General features: G+C 50.9%; 1 protein-coding gene across 2 annotated transcripts; it reads right to left on the bottom strand.

The window, feature by feature from the left end:
• Positions 1-351: 351 nt before the first annotated feature.
• On the bottom strand, positions 352-27,125 carry TMEM242 (transmembrane protein 242). 2 transcript variants are annotated; one of them, XR_012785366.1, is made up of 5 exons: positions 26,960-27,125; positions 26,151-26,251; positions 17,643-17,780; positions 10,207-13,543; positions 352-1,551 (listed from the first exon to the last, which is right to left on the bottom strand). XR_012785366.1 is itself a non-coding variant. In XM_075554335.1 (4 exons), the coding sequence occupies exons 1-4, from the start codon at positions 27,045-27,047 to the stop codon at positions 1,450-1,452; spliced, it is 429 nt and encodes a 142-aa protein (XP_075410450.1). In that variant the 5' UTR covers positions 27,048-27,104; the 3' UTR covers positions 352-1,449. The 2 variants fall into 2 exon arrangements, 1 of the variants encoding a protein (XP_075410450.1); XM_075554335.1 differs by lacking the exon at positions 10,207-13,543 and having other exon boundaries at positions 26,960-27,104.
• Between the last annotated feature and the right edge of the window lie 3 nt (positions 27,126-27,128).

Genomic DNA, 27,128 nt, shown 5'->3' with positions numbered 1-27,128 from the left:
GGCCTGGCCCGGCGTATGCCAGAAATCTAAAATGAGATCGTCCCCACCCCCCGTGGTCCTTGGGCAGAAGAGCTGAAACAGAATGTGCCCTTGGTCACCACTGTTCTGATGTTCTCCAAACCGAGTGACCTGCTGTCCAGGCCGTTTGCTAAGGCCTTACTCCTGCTCCTAGGTCAGTGTCCTCTGATGAGGAGTCTCGGTAAGACCAGGGCGGAGACCCCGTGGTGGCGCCATGACCCGAGGGCAGAGAGCGAAAGCCCCTCTCTTGAGCAGGAGGGAGCTGCCCCTGTGCACAATTAACTTTCATGGGATGTTTTCAGCTACTGTAGGGAAACAAAAATTGAGTTCAGCTGGGAAAGAAAAGGTGAGTGCTGTATTTATTTTACGGGTTCTCACTTGAGTGGCATCCAGCCAGTGGCCGAGAGCTGGGCTGCTGCCCGAAAAGGCACTGGGAAAGATGAGGCCGTCGGTTTCCATAAAGATCTCCAGCCTCGGGAGCCCTGGGGGGACAGCTCTACACTGTCCTAGAGGGCCGCTGTGAGTCAGCATGGACTGGAGGACAGTGAGTTTGTTTGGGTTTTGCCAGGGGAGGTACACTTAAGACAAACTATACACTTGTCGGTGTTCAGGGGCTCAGAACCAGCTTCTGCATACAGGGCACTTTATCCCCTCGCCATCCTTACCCCGCAGTAGCTCTTGTCACGTGACTAGGGTCTGTTACTGGCTTCCTGGCCTCGGTGTAAGAATTCCCTGGGTTAGAGGGTCAGGCCAGTGGGTGACCAGCTAGAGCTAGCTGCAAATAACCCATGGTCAAGATTGTAGAGCGCGCCTACTTCCTGAAGCTCCAGATTTGCCTGTCTGTCTGTGAATAGGCGCCAACTCAAACCAAAGTCACTGCCAGGAGTCAGCTGACTCACGGACCCACAGGTCAGGGCAGAGCTGCTCGCAGGCGACAAGGCTGTGTCTTTAGGGAAGTCCACCGCCATGTCTTTGTCAAGAGGAGCGGCCGGCGGGTCCCAACCTCCCTCTGTTCTGTTCGCAGTGGAGTGCTTTAGCTGCTGCACCACCAGGATTCCCTAATTGGAGTAAGCCCTCCACATTCTGACAGTCACAAGGTTATAAGAAAAGCTCTTGAGCCTCATTTCTCGGACAAGCTGAAGTACAGGTGTCTGTTTATAAAGATTCTCCACCAGACTGTTACTTTTCTTTCTCCATGGTCGCACCGTCATTTCAGCAAGAACAGAAGCCTAACATGACCCAGAGTCTCATCACAGAGCAAACACCTCTCTAGAAGGATTATTTTTAAACGGACACACAGGCAAAGACATTTCAAGCCCCTGCCTGTGACGAAGACCCCAAGGAGCAGCCGAGGCCCGCATGTCCCCAAGGCGCAGTCTCTCCAGGGTCCTCTTTCCTGGGACTCCCTGTTCCAGGTCCTCCAGGCCTGTCTCATTTAGATTTCCAGGCTTCCTCCCACTCCACAGCAGCTGACTCAGGGTTCTTGGGAATTGTCGGGAATATTGACTGCATTTTACTGCGAAAGTCTTTCATCTAGAAGAAGAAGAAGAGAGTCAGTAAGCAATTGTTCAGAGATGGGGCAAGGGCCGGGGCTATTAGAGACTGACAACTTGCTGGCTGGCCGAGTCAGCCCACCGCTCACAGGTGGAGAGACAGTGGCATCACCTGCATGCCAAGCCTTGGAATGATTTGCTTTCTATTTTTAGCAGGTAAATCAAGTGAAAATGCCTATGTGGATGTTACCTGGCCTCTAAACTCTGGTCCCACCAGGAATGACAAGGTGCCCGTGGCTGGCCTTCCAGAACACACAAAAGGACAGTGTATGGCTTGTGGTATCCATCTGGAAGGACCCGAACGAAGCTCATCCCATGGCGACCTTGGAGGATGGTCTGCGGTGGACTGTGGTCCTTCCAAGGCAGGAAGGACCTTCTACCAGCATGACTATCTATCTGATGTGACTTTAAAATGGAAAAAATTTTAAAAACACTCAAGCCCGATGGTTGGAATCCAAGTTGGAGCATGCTTGACCATCTCCCACTCCGCTCTGACCCGCCCCACCAAGTTGCCACCCAAGGGAATGGAAACGTGCTAGCTGATGAAATACACAGGTGAACGAACCCATTACATGGAGCTATTCGCAACAAGCCCCAATTCCCTGCCATTGTGTCGATATGGGAAACAGAGCCGGGCAGAGAGCGTGTGCAGGCAAACCCTCTGTGCTCCTGTTTAAGAATGCTCTGGTGGAGGGGGCCTCCAGTGTTTGTGGTTAGAGATGCAGTCAATCATTCCCCTGAGTACAAGCTCCCCCCACAATGTTCTCGCAAAATAATGCCAAGTTTAAGGTGCTGCTCCATGATACGATCGTTGAAGACAAACGGGTGCATAAGCAAATGTGGTGAAGAAAGCTGATGGTGCCCGGCTAGCGAAAGAGATAGTGTCTGGGGTCTTAAAGGCTTGAAGGTGAACAAGCGGGCATCTAGCTCAGAAGCAATAAAGCCCACATGGAAGAAGCACACCAGCCTGTGCGATCACAAGGTGCCAAAGGGACCAGGTATAAGGCATCATGCAAAAAAAAAAACCAGAAGTTTAAGGTGCTGTTGGTAAGCCCATAGCTGCTACTAGACGCTTGACTGCCAGTGAGCCCATCAGACCCTGTTGTCTTCCCACTGGAAGTACTGCCCACTCCCTTCTGATCCGGATCATAGATTGTGCCCCAGGGCAGGAGCTCAGGGCCCTGAAGGTCAAGCCAGCTCAGAGCTAAGGTTGACCCACCGTCGTTTAACTCTAGAGCTCATCTCGATTGGTATGGCCCTTCCTGTCACATGTATACCTCTAGTCTAGTACCTCCTTCCTATTGCGTGCTTACCCCTAGCTCGGCCCTCCCGTGACTGGGGTGACTCCAGTGCAACCCCTTCCCGCTCAGTGTGTGACGTGGCTGCATGTCTGAGATTCTATAAGCTAGCGAGAGAATGCTCTCACCTCTCACTCCGGCTCGGTCGCCATGGAGAGGTGAGCACTTGCGTGCCTTGTCTGTGGTGGTTTTACTTTACCGCTCAACTACACAACCGCCCCCTAGGACCCGTTCGGGTGTGGGGGCTGGTCCCCCACACGTTGATTCTAACTCAGTGACCCTCAATCTAGGATTTCTGAGGATGTAAGTTTCCTTAGGGAAGCCGGAAGCTTCATCTTTCTCCAGAGCGGGCCAGTGGGTTTGAACTGTTGACCTTGAGATTGGCTGACCCACGCTTCACTCACACCCCCCCAGGGCTCCTTATACTATAGTACAGATGCCAACTGAGAAGAGGAGGCCCATTCTCTCCACCTTTCAGTGGAAGCCAGGCCCTGGAGTGGCCCCTCCAGCACCTCACTCGTGGCAAAAAGCTTCCTCTGAGAATGCTGACGCCTGCTTCCTGGCCAGGTAGAGGAGCCACTGAGCTGGGCTGAGGGCTAAGGGGCTGGGGGGAGGGCGTCAGCTGGCAGCTCTGGCCGGTGTCCCACACACATGACCGAGGGACAAGCTCAGTGGCACGCTGACCAGCGAAGGCAGCACTGCCTGTGCTTTCTCAGCACTAGCAGTAGATGGATGCATGGCAGCCGTCTGCCAGATGAGAAATGAGTTCAAATAGCCTCTAATAGGAGTCGACATTTCAGAGAATCCTTTCATATTTCTGATAACTGGGGCTTCTTTGATCCAGCCCTAGTTGACAAGTCTTCACCTGAGGCCCTTCCTCCCTTCTGCCTCGACTGGCCCCTCGGATACGTTGAGCTGGGTTTCAGGATGAGTGTTCTTGAGGAAACTAAGGGCACGCAGGCTTTGAGCTGGATGGCTTCTTTCCAGTGCCATCTTGCTACAGTGGGAACCTCTTCAGCAATACAATCTCTGATAGCCGCCTCTTCCGTCTCCCCTCAGCTTCAAAGCAATCCTGCGAGGCCGGGGTGGGGGTGTTGAGAGTGGGCTCTACAAGACAAACTCCCCACACACAGCAGCTTGCTCTTCACACTAAGCCTCAAGAGGGGCAGTGCTGGGACGGAGAGATGCCCGGTCCTCCCAGCGTCCACCGCCCTTCGGTCAGGGGTGTCACTCCACTGGAGTTGAAGCCCTGCCTTAAGTTCCGGAATCAAAATGCAGCACGCGGGTATCGCTGAGTGCAGGAAGGTGACCTGTTGGGTGCGCTCTACTGTTCCGGGGGCTGAGGAAGGAAGACCACCAGACATGTTTAGGCGAAGGTGGCCGCTCCGGAGCCCCGCTGACGTTCCTTCCACCCCAATCCAGGCCAACTCGGAACGGCTAGCCCTGGCGGAGGCCTCTCCCAACCGCCATGCCGAATGAACTTCTGAAGTCCTGCATCGCAAGCACGCTGTCCTTCCCCCGCTTACAGCATTAAGTCCTGCACACTGACACCAAAGCCACTGTCGTCATGTCGATGCCTGCAGGACACGGGAACCGCCCCATGGGACTGCAAGCAGACTGCTACTTGCTCCCATGGAACTGTTGGTGGGTTCACACCGCTGACCTTTGAACTCACAGCCACAGGCTTAACCACTGGGCCACCGGGGTTCCTTTTACCACGCCTCATTAAGTGTGGCTAGTTATGACTGTCGCTACGTTAACAATCTGAGCTGTGCAGAAGACAGCCTTGCTGGGAGGGTGGAAGGTTTGGAAGACTGCTAGGACCAAAGAGCAGAGCCTTCAGAATGGATTCTAGTTCAACGTGCAGACGGTAAACAAGCAGCCCTGTGGCCAACAGAGAACACACTGCAGCTGTCCAAGCCTGCGTTGTACCTGGGCCCTTAGAAGCAGCAGTCAGGAAATCGGACAGGGCAGTGCCCGGGGCAGCTCTGCCTCAGAAGACATCCTTAGTGTGCTAAAAGACAAGTCACTTTGAGGACTAAGGCGAGCCTGACGTCCGTCCGGCCCCGAGAGTTCAGTTGCCCCGTAAACATGCACAGCTGGCAGTGAACACGGCAGGCTGAGGAAGCGATGGCCTTGACTCGTGGTGCGGTGAAGACACGATGGACCGCACAGGTCTGTCCAGGAGGAGGTGCAGGCGGAATGTCCCTTCCCTGAGAACGGTGAGACACATAGAACCCTGGACATGGACATGTCAGCAGGAAGCACCAGTCCCTGGAGAAGGGCCTCATGCCGGGGAAGGGGGGAGCGTCAGTGGCCACGAGGAGGACATCCACGGGCTGCAGCCATGGGCTTAAGCATCACGAGCGTCAGGCTGGTGCAGGCCCGGGTAGGGTTCTATTCTGTGCCACAAGGGGCCGCTACGAGTCTAATAGCCTCGAGGGTACCTGACAGCAACAACACGGCAGGAAGACACCCCTCCTTTGGTTCCCCAACGTGTCCCAAGAACAGAGCCGGGCACACACAGGGAGTCAGGAAGGGTGGCAGGTAAAGCTCGGGAGGTGTGTCCGGTCGCTGGGTGGTGCGGCTGGTATGTACTGGCCACTCGAGCCCTGGCCCTCTGCTTCTGTAAAGGGGATCGTCATGCAGGGCCTGGGGGCTGCTCTGCTTTGAAACGTGCAGTCAGAATGGAGGGTGGAGGGAAGGCAGGGCTGGAGCGCCCCCTGGAGAGACTTCTGGGAAGAGGGCTGAGTCAAACGGCAGCTGCCCGTGGGGGTGGGGGGGCTCCTGGCAAAGCTGGTGCATCAATTTCAGATGAAACGGTAGATAAGCGCAGAGATTTCTTATCTATTTATGAAACCAGTACCCAGCTTTACCGAGTTAAGCCACAAAACCAAGCTGTGCTTTCAAAATCTGGTCACATTCGAAAATAAAGCTGCGATGCTAGAAATGCACGGAAACACACACACAATGACAGACTAGTTTTATCCTTTAACGTATTTTAGATGTTTTGCTCTTTGGAAAGCTTTTAAAGAAGTCAAGGCACCGAATCCTTGATTTGAGAGGGGGCGAGATAAAAAGGCGGCTGCCATGGGTGCAGCGTTCGTGGGCAGCCTGGGCAGTCTGAAACTCAGCAGCACACAAGCAGAGCAGGGCACGGCGCTGGCATTTAAAGGACTTCCTGGTGATTTGAAATATTATAAAATAGGAATTAAGGTTGGCTGCAGTTCTCTTGCTCAGCAGATACTGATAGTGACAGCTTTTAAGCCTTGGGTGGGATCTTTGCAAATCCCAGTGCCTTGAGGGGGTTTCCCTGGAGGTGGCTTCCTGGGGATGCAGGGCCCGATTTGGGGAGTGGGGGAGGGAGGGGGAGAAAAAAAGGGAGCTGATACCAAGGACTCAAACTGAAAGAAAATGTTTAGAAAATGTGATGGCAACATCTGTCCAAATGTGCTTGATACAACTGATGTGTGAAATGTTATAAGAGCTTTAAGAGCCCCCAATAAAATGATCTTTAAAAAGAAAAAAATATGTATATATGCTAAGGACAGAATGTCAATCCAAAAAGAACCCTGAGATCAACAACCCACTGTTGGTTCTTAAATATCAGTCAAGGGCTTGGAAAGCTAATCAATGGAAACAGATACCCAAGTCTCATTTTTGTTCTAGATAGTCACTTCTTACCAAAGTTCATGATGCACTCCCCATAGTGACTGTGTCAACCATTACACAACCAAACGCACTGCCATGAGTCAGTGCAGACAGGACCTGGCAGAACCCCCGCCCCCCGTGGCTCTCTGAGACTTTCACTCTTCACAGGAGCAGAAAGCTCTTTCTCCTACGGAGCAGTTGGTAGGTTCGAACTTTTGACCTTGAGGATCACACATAGCCACTATGCCACTCAGGGTCCTTTAAATCATTACGGGGTGGGGTGGGGCGGGGGCAAACATCTTAATGTGGCTCAATAAGTAAGTTCCATTAGTATGCACTTAGAGAGACTTTCACTTTACAGCTACAAGCGTTAACTGCAGAGATGCCCTTCACCCATTCCAGCTAGTCTCTCTAACTGCCCAAGCAGTAAAACCCACACTGCAGTCTTCTCTAACAAGAGCTTTATCTAAAAAAAAAAGGAAAACGATATTATGTAGAAGGCACTTTCAATCTGAGGTAGAAACTTATGTTTCTTTCAACCTTGAGCTGCTTAAATAGACGACTTTGATTCGTACGAAGATGCTACGTGGACAAAGAGCACGGGGCGGGGACAGGCTGGTCCAGGCTGAGGAATCTGAGTACAAGGCTCAGCGGCAGAGCAGACACGGCCTTTGATGTGACCAGAGCTTTCCGTCAGCAGGGGTCCTCAGACACGGCCAGACTCTCCTCTGAAGCTCTACTGGCGCCTAGACCGGGAAATTCTGTCTGTCACGTAGGAGGTGGGGCAGCACCCTTGGCCTCCACCCACCAGACACTAGTTATCGCCATCCAGTGGTCTCCAGACATTGCCAGGGGGCTTCAGGGGATAGAAATGTCCCAGTGGTCCCAGTGAAGAGGCACTGAGCTGGAGAACAGGCTGGGCCAGACCAGGGAGGGAGCGCATCGTGAACTGCTTCAAAGAACTAGGCTTCTTCTTCAAGGGAAGAGGGGCCACTGAAACGGCAGAGTGGAGCGACCATGTCATTCAGCCCATGCGGACTGAACACGTATCACGTGCTAGGCAGCTCTAGGTTCTGAAGATGCAGCGCACACTCCCTGCCATCAGTCGAGGTTGACACAGCAACCCTGGAGGGCAGGGTAAAGCTGTCCCTGTGGGTTTCCGGCTCTGTTACCCTTTCCGGGAGTATAAAGCTCCGTCTTTCTCCTGAGGAGCAGCTGGGGTTTGAACTGCAGCAACTTGTAACCACTACACCACCAGGGCCCTGAAAGATACACGAAGTACATTCTTTCTGGGAAGACACAGGAAACAAGACAATAGACAACATTTCATTTTGCAGCAAGTGCTGTGAGGAAAATAAAAGGGGCCAATGTCCAAGTACTGAGGGGGTGTGGGGTGGGGAGCAGGGTGCAGCGAGGAGGCAGCTTCATTTCAGGTTGGATGGTCTGGGGAAGAGAAATATGCTTAAGTGGAGACCCTGAAGGGTAAACCGCAGAGTATTGCTGCTAGGGCCCCAGTTTATACGTGCACAGGCTTATCCCAAATAAAATGACGTGCCTACAAGTCTGTCATCAGTGAGTGGCTGCAGACAAGTTCTCTCTGTCGTCTACTGAGTCTTAGTCTCCTTAGATCTGGTGCCTTAAATAAAAGTCCATTCTAACTGGATTCTGAGGGGGCAGAGGGGCCGTCTTAGAAGGTTGGGGTGACTGTCTTTTGGGATCCCAAAGGGATCGTCCGGATAATTTTCCCAAGGGACACAGGACGATCACAATGCTTATTAAGAAGACATGTTAAGAAAACAGAAACCAGCACTGGTGAGAAAAAGGCCAGGAAAGGTATGCTGAGAAATGTTTCTTCACCGTGACAATGTGCTGCTCATTCTTCAAGCGTCACAGCGGTGAGAATTTTGTCGAGCAACCTGATCCGACCTCCCCCACAATCCAGATCTTGGCTCTACAAATTGGCTTTTCTTTCCCAAACTCACTCTTTAAAAGGAACACACTGAGTCCTTTGAGGTTGCTGTGATGGTTGAGGTGGTGTGTCAACCGGGCTGATCATGACGTGCAGTGGTTGGCAGGCGGTTATGATGTGGTCATCCGCAATGGTGAGATCTCCTATCATGGAATCACCTCCATGACGAGACCTTCTGTGAGCAGCCAGCCAATCAACTAGAAAGGAGCTTCCCTGGAGTGTGGCCTGCTTCCAGTAGTCAAGTATATATGACCACCTGGCAAAGCTCTTTTGCTGCATCTGGCTTACAATCTGACCTCTGCTTCTTAGAACAGAGCCCGGGACCTAGCATACTGCCTGCTGTAACTTAGCCACTGCTATCTGTGGCTCGGTAGCCTACCCCCTTACCTGCTGACTTTGGATCCTCTTGCTTCCCAGCCAGCAGCCTGCCACCTGAGGTGGTGATCTTGGCCTCATCAGTGTCTGCAGTGACACGAGTCAGGGAAGGCTTTAGCCTGCCTGCCTTGTTGTACAACTGGGTGAGCTATTTCCTTGAGAGAACTATCTACCTACCTACATATATAAGCTTCACTGGTTTTGCTTCTCTAGAGAACCCTGACTAAGACAGACATAACACTGCTGTTTTGACGTGTTCTACATAAACCGAGAAGCACAGAATTCCTTGGAGAAGCATTGGAGAGATGGGAGCACCATCGTCATAAACACAAAAACTCACTGTCACTGAGTCCGTGGCAACTCACGGCAACCCCGTAGGACAGGGCAGAACTGCCCCTCGGAGCTTCTGAAGCTGTCACTCTGCACGGGGTAGAGCCACGTTCCTCCCACAGCGCAGCTGGTGGTCTCCCACAGCCGACCTTGTGGTAAGCAGCCCCACTGGGAACCACGCGGCCACCAGGGGATATAGCTTCACATTCAAGGAATAGCTTCACATTGGGGTACTTTTGCTTCATTAAGGATGCTCATTGTTGTAGCAATACTTTTTGACTGACCCTTGTAACACAGCAGTCTCTCTGATGTAAGGAAAAATAAGAGCCAAACTACGTCATGAAAAAGTACATAAAGGCGAATGTAGACCTCTATAAGCCCAGAGTCTGTTCACACAAGACAAATACCTGCTACATATTATCAAGAAAAGAGTTAAATTACCTTCAGTACAATTCATAGAGTAGAAAAACACAACACATTCTATTTCTTTCAAAGATTGCTGAAAAATATTTCAGTCAAGAGAACTCAATTGTAGAGAATACTTCATCTTCGGAAACACTGGTGAAGGAGTAACGCAGTGTCTGCGTGCTAGCGCATCGCCATGCCCACGGAAGCAGCAAGCCAAGCCATCAAAATGACATATTGCATTGGGCAAACTGGCTGCAGAAGACTGAAGTGTTAAAAAGCAAAGATGCCGCTTTATTTTGATCACCTCCTAGGCGGGCAAAGCCTAGACTAGGCGTCCTCAAACTACAGCCACGGGCCACATGCGGCCCGCCGAGGACATTTATCCGGCCTGCCAGGTGTTTTTGTCCCGTTTGTTTTTTTACTTCAAAATAAGATATGTGCACTGTACATAGGAATTTGTTCATAGTTTTCTTTTAAACTCTAGTCTGGCCCTCCGACGGGGCCCCCTGTTTAAAAAGTTTGAGAACCCCTGGCGTAGACAGTACATAAAGAAGACTGGAGAAGAATCGATGCGTTTGGATTTGGGTGAAGAACGTAGAAGTACCAAGGGATGTCGAAATAACCAACGGAATCTGTCTTGGAAGGAATACAGCCAGAACGCTCCTTAGAAGTGAGGACGGTGAGACTTCCTCTCCCGTACTCTGGGCATGTTGTCAGGAGAGACCAGTCCCTGGAGAAGGACATCCTGCTTGGTAAAGAAGAGGGCAGTGAAAGGAGGAAGGCCCGCAATGCAATGGAGGACACGGCAGCTGCAACCATGGGCTCCGACACGGGCGTGCTGGTGGGGGTGCAGGACCGGACCGGGCGGTGTTTCCTTCTGCCGTGCCCACGCTGTGGGAACCGGCCCAAGAGCCCCAACAACAACATACCCTCACAGCCCGTTTCTCACACGTCTGTGATCATCGAGCCTGTCCCGGGTCCCTGCAGCCACAGCTCAGGACACACCCATGGCTCTGCCCTCGGTGCTTCCGCCCCCCCCCCCCCAGGTTGTCTTTAGGGAGATTGGTGCGGGGTCTGATTTCTGAGGCTCAGTTTTGAGAAATGAGGACAAAGAAGACCTTTTCCCAGTGGGGCTGGTGTGAGGTGCTTGCCCGTGATCGGGTCAGGCTGGGAACGCAAACCTCCCATGGCGGAGTTGTCCTCTGCTCGGAATGGCTGCGCACCTATCTCCACTCTCCCGACGCTCCTTACTGCAGGGGCTCCGTTCTACTTAGGAAAGGAGCCGGGTAGGATTTTCAAAAAGGTGTGGTGGAAATAGACCAAAACAACTCATGCCTTAGGTTAAAGACAAGGTCCAATGGTCCTTTTTCTGGTTTTAAACTGAGCCTGGACCTCTGACTTGGTCTCTCAACCACCTGCTGCCCCATGCGCTCGGCAGGCCTGGAGTGACAGGACACAGAGGTCCCTGTTGTGCCCACCTTGGCGGTCACTTCCAGTCAGGGAACGAGGACTCCAGGGAAGCACGCCTCACTCCTTCTCCCGGGAAGGTGCACGAGCTCTCAGATGGGACCCTCTCTGCCCAACCAGGAGCACTGTGCTGGGGGTCTTGAGAAGGAGACTGGCGGGGGCGGCATCGGCAGGAGCTGCAAGTGTGCTTCCCGGGGCGGAGGGATGGCACTGTTAGGGGCTCCCCTTCCTTTGCAGACCGTGGCCCGGGGCTACAGGCCTGCACCCCCGAGGGCAGTGCCTTCAGCCACTCCGTCTCAGGCGCCTGTGCAGTCTTCCTGCTACTGGCGCCCACTGCACAGCACCCCTTCCTTCAAGGTGAGGACCTGAAAGCCATCTGACTTCTTGCTAGCCTCAGATTTTATCAGTATCCTGCTATGCGTCTGGGCTATTCAGTACTAATAAACTCAGTGCCACCGAGTCTCACGGCGGCCCTGTACAAGAGTACATACTCCAGATTCCTGGACCAATTCGTTTAACCAAAACACTGCTGCATAAAGACAAAAACGGAAGCCAGATGCCCCCGAGGGTCTCTGAGGCTGTCACCTTTACTGCAGTGGCTGCCTTGGCTTTCCCCCGTCGCAGATGCTCGGTTTGAACGGCCGACTTTTCAGATGGCAGCTGGGTGCTTAACCATGAAGCCACTGGGACTCTTTACTAATGGGTTCAGTGTTAATTAGTTATTCCTGTACGTCTGAGGACAGATTTCCTGTCTGTACTAGTTCACTCCTGAACTATGAGAAATACAGCATGATATATTTATTGGTGAAGTTTGAGATTAGCCAAAAAGTCAAAAGAAAGGGATTTGAGGAAACTCTGAGTGAACACCTTCAGGCTGAGTATAATAGCAAGCAAAATAACTTCCTGAATTGATTCCAACTCGCAGCGACTCTGTAGGATAGGGTAGAACTGCCCCGTGGGTTTGAGACTGTTCTGCTTTACAGGAGTAAAAAGCTCCTCTTGTTCCTGCAGAGTGGCTGGTGGTTTCAAATCGCTGACCTTGAGGTTAGCAGCCCAACTCCTGGAACCACTATGCCACCAGGGCTTCCAGCTGGATGTAAGGTGGGTGGGAAAAGGCACGGAATAGTAACGTGAAATGCTGGCTTATTGAGCAGAGCCACGATGAAGAAGACGTGCCCTTGACGAGAGCGCCTCCAGGTATGGCCCCAAGAGAGGCGCCTCTTCTCTTCCAGGATCGCTCTCCAAATAAAATTCCAAACGAACCTGCCCCCACTGTGCTCCCTCCTGCCCATCAGGGATGATTTCCTCTAGGGAGAAGAAGACCGGGCAGTCTGGCCCGGAATCTGCACAGCCCCTCAGGGACCCATCACTTGGGAATAACCTACACGGGCTCGGCTGTCTCTTTCCCTTTGACCGTCGGGGTCTTGCCAGGCAGCCCACCATCTTTCCATAGTTACTGAGTGGGGAGCACTCACCTCAAATGCTCTCTAAGCAGAGATCTCTGCCCCCTGCTGAAACCAGGTCTCAGCTGCTGTCCCCCTCACCCCACCCTCACCTCCCTGGGCCCGGCTTGCACCCTGAACTGCTGTGCTGTTAGGGGTCCTTGAGCAGATTCAGGCACACACAGACCCAAGGGTGAGAACAGAATTGCTCTGTGGAGTTTCCTCGGCTGCGCTCTATGGGCGCAGGTGGCCAGGTCTTAAGCCAGTGTTTCTCAATCTTCCTAATAGTGTGGCCCTTTCATACAGTGCATGTAGTGGTGACCCCCAACCATAAAATTATTTTTGTTGCTACTTCATCACTGTCATTTTGCTACTGTTATGAATCAGGCAACCCCTGTGAAAGGGTTGTTTGGCCCCCCAAAGGGGTCATGACCCACAGGTTGAGAACTGCTGTCTTAAGCACTCAACTACTTGCCCCAAACCGGTGGTTTAAAACCATCCAGAGGTGCCTTGGCAGCCGGGCCTGGCCAGCTGTCCTGAAAGGCCATGCACCCTCCGTGGAAGGTGAGCGACATCAGCCAGACAGCAGGGAGGGTTTGGATGATGTACGCCGCCTGTTCCCGCTCAGGCCAGCAGAGGGCGCCGCGAGCCCACTGGGGCGTCAGCACTGTCTCCACGTGGTTCTTCTGGGGGAGCTGCACACACTGGCTGCGGGAGGACGTTCTTCACCCAGATGCCGGACTTAGACCGCTTGGTTCCACATTTCCTGACAGGGGCCGTTTTCCTTAGTCGCATAGGGCATTTCCCAAGGAGAGGCAGAAAATACTGATTTGAAAAAAGTGGAACTCGACCAAGCAAAGCCTCTGCCCAGTATTGCTGTCTGCCCCCTGGGAGCAGGGTCGAATGGCAGGGAGTTCTTCAGTAAGGCCACAGCCAGGCTTCCTACGGAAGAGCCAAGGCCCGGAAATAAATGACATCAGTACTCGGCTTTCACCAGACGACACAGGCATGGAAACCCATCCACCGCAGGACCTGTTGGTAGGAAGAGAGCATATCTGCAGCCTCTCCTCTGGGATCCAAGTCACCAGGGCAGGAACCTCTTCCTCCCCTAAATAGTTTGTGTGGTAGGTGCCATGCAGTCGATTGTCTCACAGTGACCCTGTGCCCAACAGAGGAAACACCGCCGGTCCTGCCCCATCCTCACTATTGTTCTGAAGTTTGAGCCATTGTTGCAGCCACAGGCTCAATGTCTTAGCAAGGACCTTCCTCTTTTTCCCTGACCTCTACTTTCCCGAGCCTGCTGTCCTTCTCCAGGGACTGGTCTCTCCCGACAGCATGTGCAGAGTGTGTGAGATGAAGTCTGACCCTCTTTGCCTCTCAGGAGCATTCTAGCTGTTCTTCTTCCGAGTCAGGTTTGTTTGGTCTTTTGGCGGTCAGTCCCTGGGACTTGCAGTCTTCTTCACCTGCACCGTAATTCACTTTATTTACACAGTAATCTAGGTAGAACTATAGAGACGGTCACGTTCTAGAAACAAAGGGCCACACAGTCTAGCTCTCATGTGCATCATTTTATTTTAATGGCCCAATTCTGTTATGGAACATTGAGTTGATTCCTTATGACTTCTAAATCAGAGACTAATTGTATTTTCAAAATTCTAAACATTTACTAGAAGTTAGGAAATACCTCTCTTAGTTCCCATTGAAGCAGCACTCAGGAAGTCAAATGACAGTGCATTGGGCAAATCTGCTACAGAAAGTTCTCTTTGGAGAATCAAAAAAGCAAATCTGCCTCTTTGAGGGCTACGGTACTGCTGACCCAAACGGTGGTGTTTCCAATCACCTCATATGTATGTGAGAGATGGACAGTGACTGAGGAAGACCAGAGAAGAACAGGGCCTTTGAATTGTGGAGCTGGTCAGGAACACTGAAAGCACCATGCACCGCGAAATGGCCGAATCCGTCTGTCTCTAGAAGGACAACCAGCGTGCTCCTTAGAAGCAAGGTTGATGAGACTTCATCTCACGTACTTTGACGTGTTGTCAGGAGGGACAGGTCCCTGGAGAAGGACAGCATGCTTGGTAAAGCAGAAGCCAGGGGTCAAGAGGAAGGCCCTCAACAAGATGGACTGACAGTGTGGTGATATCCATGGTCTCAAACATGACAACTGCTGGGTGGTGCAGGACCGGGCAATGTTTCTCTGTGCTGAGCGGAGCGTCACTATGGTCAGAACCGACTGGACAGCACCTTGCAACAATTCTTTGGTGTGCAGACATTTGTGTTGGCTCATTCTTATGACTCTTCACTGCTGTTTCTGGCCTGCGTGAGTGACAGTGGAGCCATCACCCCCCACTCCACACAGTCGCCATGAAGTGCTAAGTCACTCGTGCTAGGGAAGCTGAAAGCGTCATAACTGTAGGACTCAGTAACTGCCTGCCATCCTAAAGGAGATACCTTATGCAGCCACGGAGGTTTGTGAATGCCACAGCAGTGTGCGTTACTGATCAGTATAAATGAGTAAAGGTCAAATCTAGCACAGTTCTTAAAAACCAACACTGTTATTCCTAAAGTAGTATGTAAGCTATAAGAAACAGTGAAAAGTAAAAGAAATAATTCAGTCATCAGTTCTTAATTCATTCACACACTTCAAACCATACCTAGCCCCAGTTTTCCCCAGGTTTGCTGTCATACTATCTCTAAATATGAACCCCAGTTTTCCCTTCCCGTTATACCCCCAGCATTTCCCCACTGACTATGACTGCTGCAGCAGCGCTCCTCTGCTCATGCGAAGAGAACGGCCCGCCATAAGGCCAAGTGCTGTGGGTGGTGATGCTGGGGGACAAGGCAGCAGAAAGACTGGCCAGCTTGTCAAGAACTGTGGGACCAGGTCACAAGCAAAACCGTGTTCACTAGCCTCCCCTGCTTCAGCCTAGTCCCTGACCCCATCTCAGCTGAGGGAGGGAAGCCAGCCAAACCTGGGTCCCACCTGGACTCAGCCGGTACGAGTTTTGCGATGTTGGCAATGCCATTCCCCGCTCCAAGTCCCCACTGCCTCAGCTGTAGCTGGCGGACAGCAGGATCTGTTCGGCAGACTGTGGCCACAGGCTCTGGCTGGCCCGAGCAGTCTTGACTGTCTCATTACGAACAAGGGGTGGCCATCAGTGTCCCTTGCAAAGGAAATGCTGCTCAGCTTGGAGGGCAGCACCGTGTGCCCACGTGACTTGCAGGAGGTCCAGAAGGCGGTGTCTCGTGATGAGCCGAGTGTGGCGAGCTCACTAAGGTCAGAGGGTGCTTCACAAGTCCCCTCACCCTGGCAGTACTAACCCCGTGCGCTGGGTCCCCCCATGAGCACACAACCTCAGGACAAACACAGCGCGCGTTGGCCGCACTCCAGCTGTGGCCGCCTTTCCCTACTCCACAGTGAGCGCGTCGCCTGTCTTCCTGAAAGCTCTGCTTCTCCTGTCCCATGCTTCCATCCCTGCCCTCAGGTCTCACCCTGCCGCTCCCCACGGGCTGCCACACCGGCAGCCACAAAGAATGACCAACCCTGGGCTCACGTGACCACTTCCAGCGGACCCGAACCCACTGCTGTCGCGTCTATTCAGAATCACCGGGTTCCCAAGAATAAGTCTCTGTGGGGGCAAATAGCATCCACTCCCCCAGAGTGGCTGACAGGTCTGGACTGTCAACCTCATGCCCAGCAGTGCGGCGCTTAACCCACAGCACCACCCAGCACCATCACTCCTCCCGGACCGCTTGCTTCACGTGGCTCCCAGGACACCAGCTTCCTGCTTCCCCTCTATCTTGGGGAGGGAGAGCCCTTTGCTCCGTGGTCCTCACCGCACCCCCCAACAGCTACACCCCAGACGTGCCCCATCGCCTTGGTACGCCCTCCTGGTCAGATGGTGTGGCTCTAAGCCAGACACCCTGACCTGCACAGCTCCCCCACTCCCTCTCCTTAGCCTTCTGCTCACTGTGAACCACCACCTGGCTCTCCGACAGACCTCTCAAACTCACGTCCACACTGAGCTTCCAATAGGGCTGTGCTAGTTAAGGTTCATTGTGCCAACCTGGCCGATACACAGGAGTTTCATTGAAGGGTGGAGATAAATGGCTCAGTGAACCTCGTCCTTCTGGTTCTCTGGTCTCCTGCTCTCTGATGGTCAGACCAGTGTGTGGCTGCCTCAGAGAGCATTCTGCCTCAGCTGGCAAGGCTCACTTCCTACGAGACGTCCCTGAGGAGCAGCCACACGGACCTACCCTGATGCTGGGGAAGCCGTGTGGAGGCCCCTGCCAGCGCTGAGATGCTTACCCGCTCACTGATTCCGCTTTCCTTCTGTAGTAGGCGTCATTGCGTGTGTTTTATGAGATTGAGGAGGACTTTGTAGATCGGTGTCCAGCATATGAGCTAATGTCGGACTTATGGGCTTGGGATGCTTTCTAAATGTACACTTACCCTTTATAAGAAACTCTCTCTTACGCATATAGTCTCTGTGGATTTCTCTAGTCTACCCAGACTACCACAAGGACCTTCAACACCCGCTCCTCTCCCACTGGCCCCGTGCACTGTCCCGTCATCAGGCCAAACGCCTTGGTGATCTGGTCAGTTCCACTTTTTCATAATTTAAATAGTCATTTTAAAGTGTATTAAATATTTTATAATGACGCTTAATATACCTGGATGCCCAACGGCATAAGACGTTGATACAAAGTAAAATTCTATTAGGGAAACCCCACTGCTGTGGGTTCCAATCTACTCAGAGAAGCCTTCCAGGCCAGAGTAGAACTAACTGCTCCACAGGGCTTTTGAGGCTGTAAATCCCTCCCGGGAGCAGGCAGCCTCATTTTTCTCCCAAGGAGTCGTTGGTGGGTTTGAACCAATGGTCTCACAGTTTGCAGCCCAACACTTATGCCACAGCACCATCTATGTTCTTAACTGATCAGATTTCGCCACCTTCAAATATCTAGTTACGTGTGTGATTTGCTCGTAAGAAGTTGCCGGGTGAGTAGTGAAGACCCCGTTAATCCACTGTCGCTACCCACTTTCTAGGACAGGCCCAGGCCCGGTGCCCTTTGGAGAAGGGAGGGAGGTGGGGGACGAACTCACAGATGCCCTCCCAGGGCTGCTACTCACACTGTGGACGCCCAGCACTTTCCAGACGGCGAAGCTGACAGCACCCACTCCGCACCAGGCGTACAGCGAGCCCCAGCCCAGCGCGCGCAAGGCCAGGGCCGCCCCGCTCTCCGGCAAGGCCGCCGTGGCCACACTGCCCTGCGACGAAGACAGAGAGGTCAGGTGAGAAGGATCCATGCAGGAGAAAGGTAAGTGTTTAGCATCACTCTGAGGACGCCGCCTGCGGCTGGGGTTCCGCCATCCTCCTACCGTGCTGGCTCCAGTCGAGTCATAACTGAGCCTGAGATTAACCCACCAGTCGCCTCCTGGGCTTGGGACCTGCTGATTTATGCCCAGGAAACCCTGCGTGCAGATCGAGGGGTCACTGTGGGTGGGGAACGACCCCCGGGAGCCCCCAAGCCCAACCTTCCAGGTCCGGCTCTGACTGGCAAACCCTGGAGTATGCGAGGCACCGTGATCAGCGCAGGGCCGGTACCGGGGAGGCACCATGATCAGCGCAGGGCCGGTACCGGGGAGGCACCGTGATCAGCGCAGGGCCGGTACCGGGGAGGCGGAGGTGGAAGTAAGAGGCAACTGCCTTCTCACAGAGTTCAGATGGATAAGGGCTGTAAGAGCCCCTGGTAAAATGAGTTTAAACAGGAGTTCGGATCCATAGGCTTCCTTATTGTGCGGTCAGTCAGACTGGGAAAACCTCTATGTCAAACCAAACGGGCCGAGGGCTGAAGAGCACACAGGTCTAAAGAGAAAATGCCACTAAAACTCCAAACGGGCAAACAGCACGGGAGACAGCGCTCGAGGCCTGACACACCTGGCTCACTCATTTACAAAACACCCACTCCCACCTTGGCAAGGGAAGTTGCCCATGGTTTTACGGGGACTTCAAAGGTTTATTTTCCGGGTTGTCGAAGAGATCATGGCATGCTGGCGGCCGGGGAACGCTGCTCTGAGAGCCAGCCCTGCTGTAACTGCCGACGGCCCTTCGAGAGGCGTGCTGGGGAGTATCTGCATATGCAGTGCGCACATTCCTCTACCCAGCCCTCTGGAGGAGTCACGTCAGGCCACCAGAAGTGCCCATCCAGTGATGCGCGCGCGCACACACACACACACACACAGGAACTAGTAGGCAGTAAAAACACGTGGCCAAGTCGATGCTGACCTCTCACTTGAGTGTGGCCAGGACCCATGTTTGCGATCTTCACAGGGTGCAGATGACTGGTGTGTCAGTGGGGCTAAATGAGCTGTCTCACAAGCAGTTGCAAACAATCGGGGAGATGGCAAAATGTCGAGTGTGAAATAAAGGAGGGGCCATGTCTTAACCCTCGCCAGGCCGTTGGGCACTCACCCATTTCTCACAATAACGTGGTTTCTAGTCAGACATAAAAAGTTTCTTTAGCTACAACTTCATGGTTTCTCACCGTTTTTATTTTGTTGGTATTTAGTGTGGGTTGGCAGATAACTGACAGGGGAAAATGATAAGTTCTTTAAATTCATGAAACTATAGTCTCTCTTTTTAATGGATCAATCACCCTTCAAGTCCAGAGCAAGCCGTGGATTAAGTGGACGTCTCATAATTGGGTATCCTCAATTCAGAACCCCAGGTTGGCCTGCAAGTGCTACGACTGCTTCCTTTGCTTCTAGGAAGGTATGCATTTGAGCAACCCCCAGTAATGACTGTGTTTTCCGCTCATTTACACCAGGGAATTGTTTCCACTTAAAAAGCCAATTTCACACTTTATGGTGATGGAAAAACTGCACTCCTTAAGGGTAAAGGCTGTTCAGCTGATTAATGTACTTGCTGTCAATCAGTTGGATGGCTGTGAAATGCTGACTTGGCGAAAGTTACGTGGCAGACAGATTTATGACGACAACAGAACGGTAGATGGTTAGGCTACTTAGGGACAGCTAACCTCCTGGGATGCAGCCGCTTGATTTGGAGGTTGGAGGTCATGGTTTCACAGGACATTCAGCCCTCTGGTCTACCTCCTAGCTCAATGCACAGGGCACAGGGTCTTGCAAGGGGCCCTCCTCTTGCACAACAGGTCTCGACTCGCTTAGAGCAACAGAGGCGGAGGAGAGTCTCAATTAAGAGCAGCATACGGAATGCCCATCGAACTGCCTCTGTGAACAGCTGCCTCCGTCCTGTGAGACCAGAACTGGACGGTGTCCATTGCCATTACTGAACCTTCTGATCCCAGAGTCTATAGACACATCTTGATCAAAGGTGGTGGGGAGAGGGGGACAATGACTACAGACTAACAATTCAAATTCTTGTGGAACTCAGATTTTCTGGGGCTCTGCTGGCTGGATGAGCCCCCAAAACTATTGCCCTGATGCTTTAAATCTTAAAGCAAAACTATCCCCTGAAGTCTTAGCGCCAACAGTAGGTTCGTCGACTGGAAAAGGATGAGCGTCGTGAGAGCTGTGCTCTGGGATCTGACTAAGCGGGATCAGACTGACGAGACAGCTGGGAAGGTCCCACAGGGAAGGCGGGGGCAGCACGTGTGTTCATGGGAGAGACGACTCGGAGAGAGAGGGCAAGTAAGGTCACCCAGCATGAGGACTGTGACCAATGGCACTCAGCTGGGCATTAGAAACGCTCCAGACGGCTGAGTGTCTCAGCTTCTACAAAGCCATGCACTATGAGTAAGAGTCAACTTGATGGCAGTGGGTGGGTCACCCTAGAGATTGTCCTCCAAAAAGGACCAATATTATGGCAGGTGTATCTTTATTTTTAATTCAGCATTAAACCTCCTAACGCTACCAGCTTACACTTGACTCCCAGAACTGGACGCACCTTCAGGGTCTCTTCTCACACCCCTGCTTTCAACGGCAGCCCCAAACAAGCCGATGCTGAACTAGGAAAAGCAAGGTTGGCTTAACTGGCTGTTCCAACAAAGACAGAGGCACCTCCTAAGAAAGGCCTGGTGGTCTGTGAAAAGGTCACAGCCATGACAGCCCTCTGGAGGCTGTTAACAGGCAGGACCACGAGGAGTCAGAATTGTCTTAACGGCAATTGGTGTTCTGGCTTTGCTTACAGTGGGGACGGTTAGTGCTTTCTGAAGCACTGCATCCCCCTGCTGACCGTCTGCTGTTTGAAGCAGGGCCTGCTGGGCTCTCTGCCTGCCTGCGGCCCAGCGACCCGTGATCCTTGCTGGAGTCACACAGAGCAGCCTGAGAGACAGCCTCTCCCATTCGGCATCTACTGGCTAATACCTGCCATCTTGCAGGTCCATTGCCCCCTCTCTGTGTCTTACCTCGCATACCCACCCTGTAACTCACTGTTGGCTACAGCTGGCGCAGCTCTCAGCCGCCTGGCAGCATGAAAGTGCGTCAGTCATTACAGGTGTAGCTTTTTACCTTGCTAGGCCTTGAACCTCCAGAGGAGGGAGGGTCACGGTGATTTTCTAGTTCCCCAGTAAGAGCTACCATCTAGCTAGAAGTGCCTCATACGGCAAGGCCAGCCATGCTGCAGATACATTTAAAGTCCTCACCGTGACTTATATTCCACATCCTTCCTTAAATTTAGATTCTGCTCACCTCCTCCCAGGAAGTACTCCTTGAAAAGTCCCCTTCCTCTAAGACAGCAGTTGTCAACCTGTGGGTCGTGACCTGGGGTCGGCTGATTCATAACAGTAGCAAAAGGACAGTGATGAAGTATCAACGAAAGTAATTTGATGGCTGGGGGGTCACCACCACATGAGGAACTGTATTAAAGGGTCGCGGCCTTAGGAAGGTGGAGAACCACTGCTCTAGATTTATCTGCTCTGGGGAGTTCACATAAATGCAGTCATACAATATGTAACTTTTGGTGTCTGGCACTGTTAACAGAACCTAATGTTCTGAACCCACATGGCACAAACCCACTCCATTTTTATGCCTGGATTACTCCAGGGTGCCCTGAACCCTCCAAAGCTTCGACCCAGGTGAAGTGGAAACCTGTCTGTGGAGGAAAATGTGAATATTTTCCATGGGAAGGAGAAAAGTCCAAGACTGCACCCAGCCAGAGGAGGGGCACTTTGGGACCGACAAAGACAAGGCGGTCTGTGAGTTCCAGTTCTCGCGGGTCTCACTGCTTCACGAGCATCCCCTTCATCAGCTACAGGGCATCCCGGCCGGCAGGAGCCGCACTACTCTGAACAGGTGTGCAATGCTTGTTGGAATGCCTCAGTTCAGTTTTCATGGGTACCTACCTTGGAGGGAATTGTGAGGTCATACGGTAATTTTCTGTTTAAACTGTCTGAGGAACTCAGTACGACTGACTGTTAATTCCATTTAAGATATATACACGAGGGGGCAGCCCCCAAAACCAGAAACAAGCTCTGCTGGGTGGAGCTTGCATCATATGCATTTTCCCATGGAGCAACGGCAGTGCCCGAAGTTAGTGCACCCAGTGACGTCGCCTGGGGGTTCTCTTGGGACACAGTGATCTTTTTCATCAAAGCAGTTTTGCTCAACCTTGTTTTTTGTAATGGCTGATTTAAGAGAAAGCATATGGCTGTGAAATTTTGTTTCCTGCTCACATAAAATGACGCAGAAACTGTTTTGATGAGGAACACAGCTCACAAGGACAGCACTGGGGGAAAAACTCAACTGTGCAAGTGGGTTCCTCCTTTCAGAAAAGGTGACCTGTCAACTGATGACAAACCTCGCTCTGGACGTCCATCAACTTCCTGGACAAAAGTATTGACTCCTAGTGCATTTGGATAGAGCTCATTCTACCAGGTTAGACTGTTAATCAAGCTTTCTATTTAGAGGTTCTGAAAAGATAGTGTAACAGTGTGCGACAAAAAAGGCCTGATTTGTGGCAGACAGGAACTGGTTTTGCCACCATGACAATGCACCTGCTCACTCAGCCATCTCAGTGCCAGTTCTGGGAAAAACACAGCATGCCTCTCTTGATCCACACACCTGACTCACCTGACCTCACTCTGTGGGACTTTTTGTTTCCAAGAATGCAGAGGGACATGAAAGAATGGCAGATTGATGATGTAGAAGACATGAGAAACAAACAAACAAATGAGGGGGTTGCTGTCAGCCATCCAAACAAATGAGTTTGAAAAATGTTTCCAAGAGTGAAATCGCAGATTTGACAAATGCATTAAGAGTAATGGAGTGTACTTTGAAGGTGATAGGTTGTTTTGCAAAAAAATGTAAGCACATAGCTTTGGGGAGGGAATTGGTTTTTTGGGGTACCCCCTCAAATATAAATATATATGACTTTAAAAGTCTTAATAGCCAAGAGTGCATCTTTCGTTACTCACTTATGAAGAAATGTATTTGCTGTTGGGCCATTAATCCTTCCAGAAAATGCAAGAACATTCTATCAAGATTGCTCCCAACGTCCATCACTGGCATTTAAATGATAACGACATCCAACTAATCAGCCAGTCTGATGAGAGAGCACGTTTGTAACATCCTGTTATCCACCTGGAACTAGTCTTCATTTTCTCTCTACAGTGCCAAGTGCAGGGCTTTAATGTGGGGCTTCTGAGCGGTTGTGGATAGCGCCCAGGATGCCCTGACTTCTGCAGCCCTGTGCCCTGCTTCAGGACAGGGCCTCCTGTAGTCAGAAATGGCTTACATCTTCAGTAGACAGATCTAGTCATATATGAAGGAGATTTTTCTTCAGGCATTTTCTACCTTTAGAAACAACATTCTCACTCATCTGAGCCCTCTTCCCCAATGGCTGTCATTTCAGTGGTCCCCTAGAGACCACGGATGTCACACACACCACTAGCTTACTTAACTGGCCTGAATTTCCCTCCAGAAATAGTAGCATTAAACCAGGGCCCGTGGACATGCTCTGGCCTAAATTTTATTTTAGAGACATAGGTCATTCCCTGGGAAGAAAAAAAATGAGCCCATGTTTACACATATATATGTAACATATACAGAAATAGTTTATAAATACGTAAATGTTTGCAAATATATATTTATACATCTCAGTGCCATCGAGCCAATTGCAGCTCAGAACAACTCTATAGAGCAGGGTAGAACTGTCCCTGTGGGTTTCTGAGACTTAAATCTTTTCAGCAGGAGACGGCTTCAACTTCTCCTGTGAAGCAGTTGGTGGATTCAAACCTCTGACCTTGTGGTTAGCAGCTCAACACTTAGTCCAATATGCCATCAGGGCTCCTTTACACATATGTACACACACACACACACACACACATATATATATATATATATATATATATATATATATATATATATATATATAAATAAAATTTACGCAAGCCATATTTGTTTCACTAATTCAAGTGTAAGGGGTAATAACTATGCATAAAAAGAATCCTTAATGACATAGCAAGAAGATTAAAATGGTATTTTTGCCTTTTAGATTAAAAAAAACCCACAAACACTAATCAATCAACCAAACTGGCACATTTCACAATTCTGTCACATCAGACTCAGAAAATAATGTTGAGATTAAAGAAGTCATTACTATTCTCTTTATCCTCCCCCAAAATAAATTTTAATGGAAGCTTGATGTTGAAAACAGTCACAAGCTTTTTCCTCGGGGAGTGAATTCTTCAGTTCACCAAAAAATAAAAACGCAGTCCCAGGATGTTCCTATCCCTGCTCAGAGATTTCAGAGAGAGCACTGGCTGACTCCCTGGAGAAAGTGGGGAATGGATGCGAGACAAAGGTCTTTAGCTCTGAGCAACATCTCTGACAAAAGCCACCCCCTCGACTTACCGCATATACTCGAGGGTCAGCCCAGGTTTTCAGCACATTCTTAATGCAGTTTTGGTGGTGAAATTAGGTGCCTCAGCTGATATCTGGGTCAGCTCATACTCGAGTATACATGGTACATGGCAAGGAAGGCGTAGAAAGCCCAAGCTTAACGAATCACACTGTGTTCAGCATCCTCAAGATAAAACACAACAGAAACTCTGCATGAAGACTCCGGAGTTATGATACCTTTGAGTCTGAAGGCATTTCCCTGCACTCTTCGAAAGAGCAAGTGGCAGGTTGAATTTATTACTTAGGCACAGAAACTATAAAACACTAAACTGTACAAAGTCTGTCAGAACAGCAACTATGTTACTGAGAACAAGGCTCTTTTAAAAAAAAAAGTTTTTAAGCTTTTATTCAGTTAAGTTCTGAGATGGTTTGATATAAATCAAATTAAAATTAAAAAAAAGAATATTCAACCTAGTTATTTTCCCAGCAAAGCACTCATATAACATTTTGATATTTTGGAAGTTTTTAAAAAAATACTTTTTTAAAATCATTTTACTGGGGGCTCGTACAACTCTTATCACCATCCATCCATCATCCATCGTGTCGAGCACACTTGTACATTTGTTGCCGTCATCATTCGACTTGCGTCCTTGATTTCAGCTCCTCATTTCCCCCCTCCCTCATGAACCCTTGATAATCCATACATTATCATTTTGTTAAAAAACACGTTTTTTACATCACAGAGGTAGTTGGTAATATTTTTATAACACAGAAATATTTTTTAAGATTTATCTTGACAATTTCTCAGAAGCTGTAGTTGTGTCAAAAAGATGACCAATAACTTGCACTTTCTGACTATTTATTACAAAAATCGGTCTTAAAATAATTCAGGAGGTATTGGGGAGGTTCTTACAATGCCATCTTATTAAGTAGGAACACCAAGTTACTTTAGATCGGCTAGCTACATAAGCGTATGTCTATTAGGGGGCTTCACAGAGTACATGGAAAAATCCCCTATCTTTGAACTTTTTGAAGCTCCTTTGTATTATTTTAACTGAGCAGACATGAAATATGTATATTTTAACTCACAGTGCCACAGATAATGGCACAATGATTTTATGAGGTGGATGTTATACAAATATGAAATGTACCAGCTTCCAAAAGTCTTGAACTTTTGGCAACATGAGCTTGTACTTCTTCCCTCTTTGTTTACTCAAAGAATGGCAATGGAAAATGTTCAGCTATCTAGCCCAGTGGCTTGTAACTCCCAGTGTTCTAGCAGGGGCTCTGCTGAGACAATGCAAGCCTTGAAATAACAGTAGTGCAGGCTGTCCCCAACTGAAAAGTTGGGGCGTTCTTAAGTTCTTTTGGAGTACAGTTTGAAACTGTACTATAATTAGTTCCCAGGTTCCCAGGCTAGTGGATGAAGTCTACTAAAATAATGCTGCTAACAAATTCCATCATTTCTTCCCTGCAAGTAATCAAATGATGGAAAGTGACACATTGGGCAAGGTACTTAATCCATCTCTGCCTCCGTTTCCTGATCTGTGAGTGGGGACCACAGTACCTTATAAGGGAATTTGAATAAAGCCTTTAGAACAGCACTTAGAAGCACCCATATGTTAGAAAATAAAGCTGTTCTTGGCTACTGTTATTAATACTGGTTACGATGTGCACTTCTTGGATCTAAAATGTATAGAAATGCTTGCTTCTTCACGCATTATAAAAGGCCATCAATGTATTCTTTATTTCTCCTAAACCAGACAGCAACCATGTCCTGTAAACAGTATGGATGTTGTGATGGGTTTCGGAGTCACACACCTTACTGAACCAGGCAGGGCTTCTCTTCTTTGCCAGTGATAACGTCGTAACGAATCCAGCTAGCATTCCCGCGGCAGCAACAGTCCCAAGGAAAATGCCACCTGTCAAGAGGAGGGGATCGGGTGGGCCGGAGGGATGCATACGAAAAACAAACAAAAGTGGAATTTTAAAAATGTACATGAGAACGCCTTAGGCACTATTTAAGGTACCTACATAATTCTTTTTTTTATATCTGAAACGCTGGCTGCGCAGCTCTGGTCAATGGTAGGTGATAAACCCGTTGGGGGAAAACACACACACACAGTCCAGATGCGGATTTTGAGTCCTAGAGCAGAACTGCCCCATGGGGTTTCCAAACTGTAAGCTTTAGGGAAACCGACGGCCTCCTCTCTCTCCCGTGCAGCAGCCAGTGGGTTGGCATGCCGAGCACTTAACCCTTGCAACAGCAGGGCCTTCCAGGTAAAAAGATGTAGGCTGTGACCCCGGAGAGCGCTGAGCCCCTCAGGTCCCAGGGTCATCCGAAGGTACCCATCCCAGGTGCAAGGAACGGGCGCAGGGTCCCCTTCCCCTCTTCCCTGGAACACTGGCGTGAGGCTGCTCCCGTGGGGACAAATGTAATGGCACCGTGGGACCAGAATCGGGCGCGCGGCACTAGGCAGGTGCAGGGGCGGGTGCAGCACGGGCAGGAGCAGCGCCTGAGAACCTGCCCTCGCCCTTGGGGAGCCGCCGGTACGCTGGGGTGGATTGTCCGCTGCCGCCAGGCCGGGCCCTGGGGATCTCCCTCTGTCACCGCACCACACACAGCACACCTTTAACCAAGAAAAGCCGGTCGTCCGAGGGCTCGGGGGCCTCCAGGCGCGAGGCTGCCGCCCGGGTCCCGGCGCCCGCGGCCTCCATGCTTCCGCGTCGCCGGCGGCTTCCGGTGCCGAGTCGGCCCGGGCGGACGCGCGTGCGCGGCGGGGAGAAAGGTTCCGCCGC

This window comes from Tenrec ecaudatus, chromosome 7 (genome assembly GCF_050624435.1).
Source record: "Tenrec ecaudatus isolate mTenEca1 chromosome 7, mTenEca1.hap1, whole genome shotgun sequence".
Classification (NCBI taxonomy): Eukaryota; Metazoa; Chordata; class Mammalia; order Afrosoricida; family Tenrecidae; genus Tenrec; species Tenrec ecaudatus.
The sequence above is the reverse complement of the archived record's forward strand: the minus strand, read 5'-3'. Positions and strand labels throughout refer to the sequence as shown.

Coding starts and splice junctions, on each gene's coding strand:
- TMEM242 (XM_075554335.1), bottom strand. CDS start 27,047: ATGGAGGCCGCGGGCGCCGGGACCCGGGCGGCAGCCTCGCGCCTGGAG. Junction 17,781..26,150: donor GCCCTGCCTGGTTCAGTAAG/GTGTGTGACTCC, acceptor TCTTCGTCGCAG/GGCAGTGTGGCCACGGCGGC. Junction 1,552..17,642: donor AAGTGCTGGGCGTCCACAGT/GTGAGTAGCAGC, acceptor TTCTTCTTCTAG/ATGAAAGACTTTCGCAGTAA.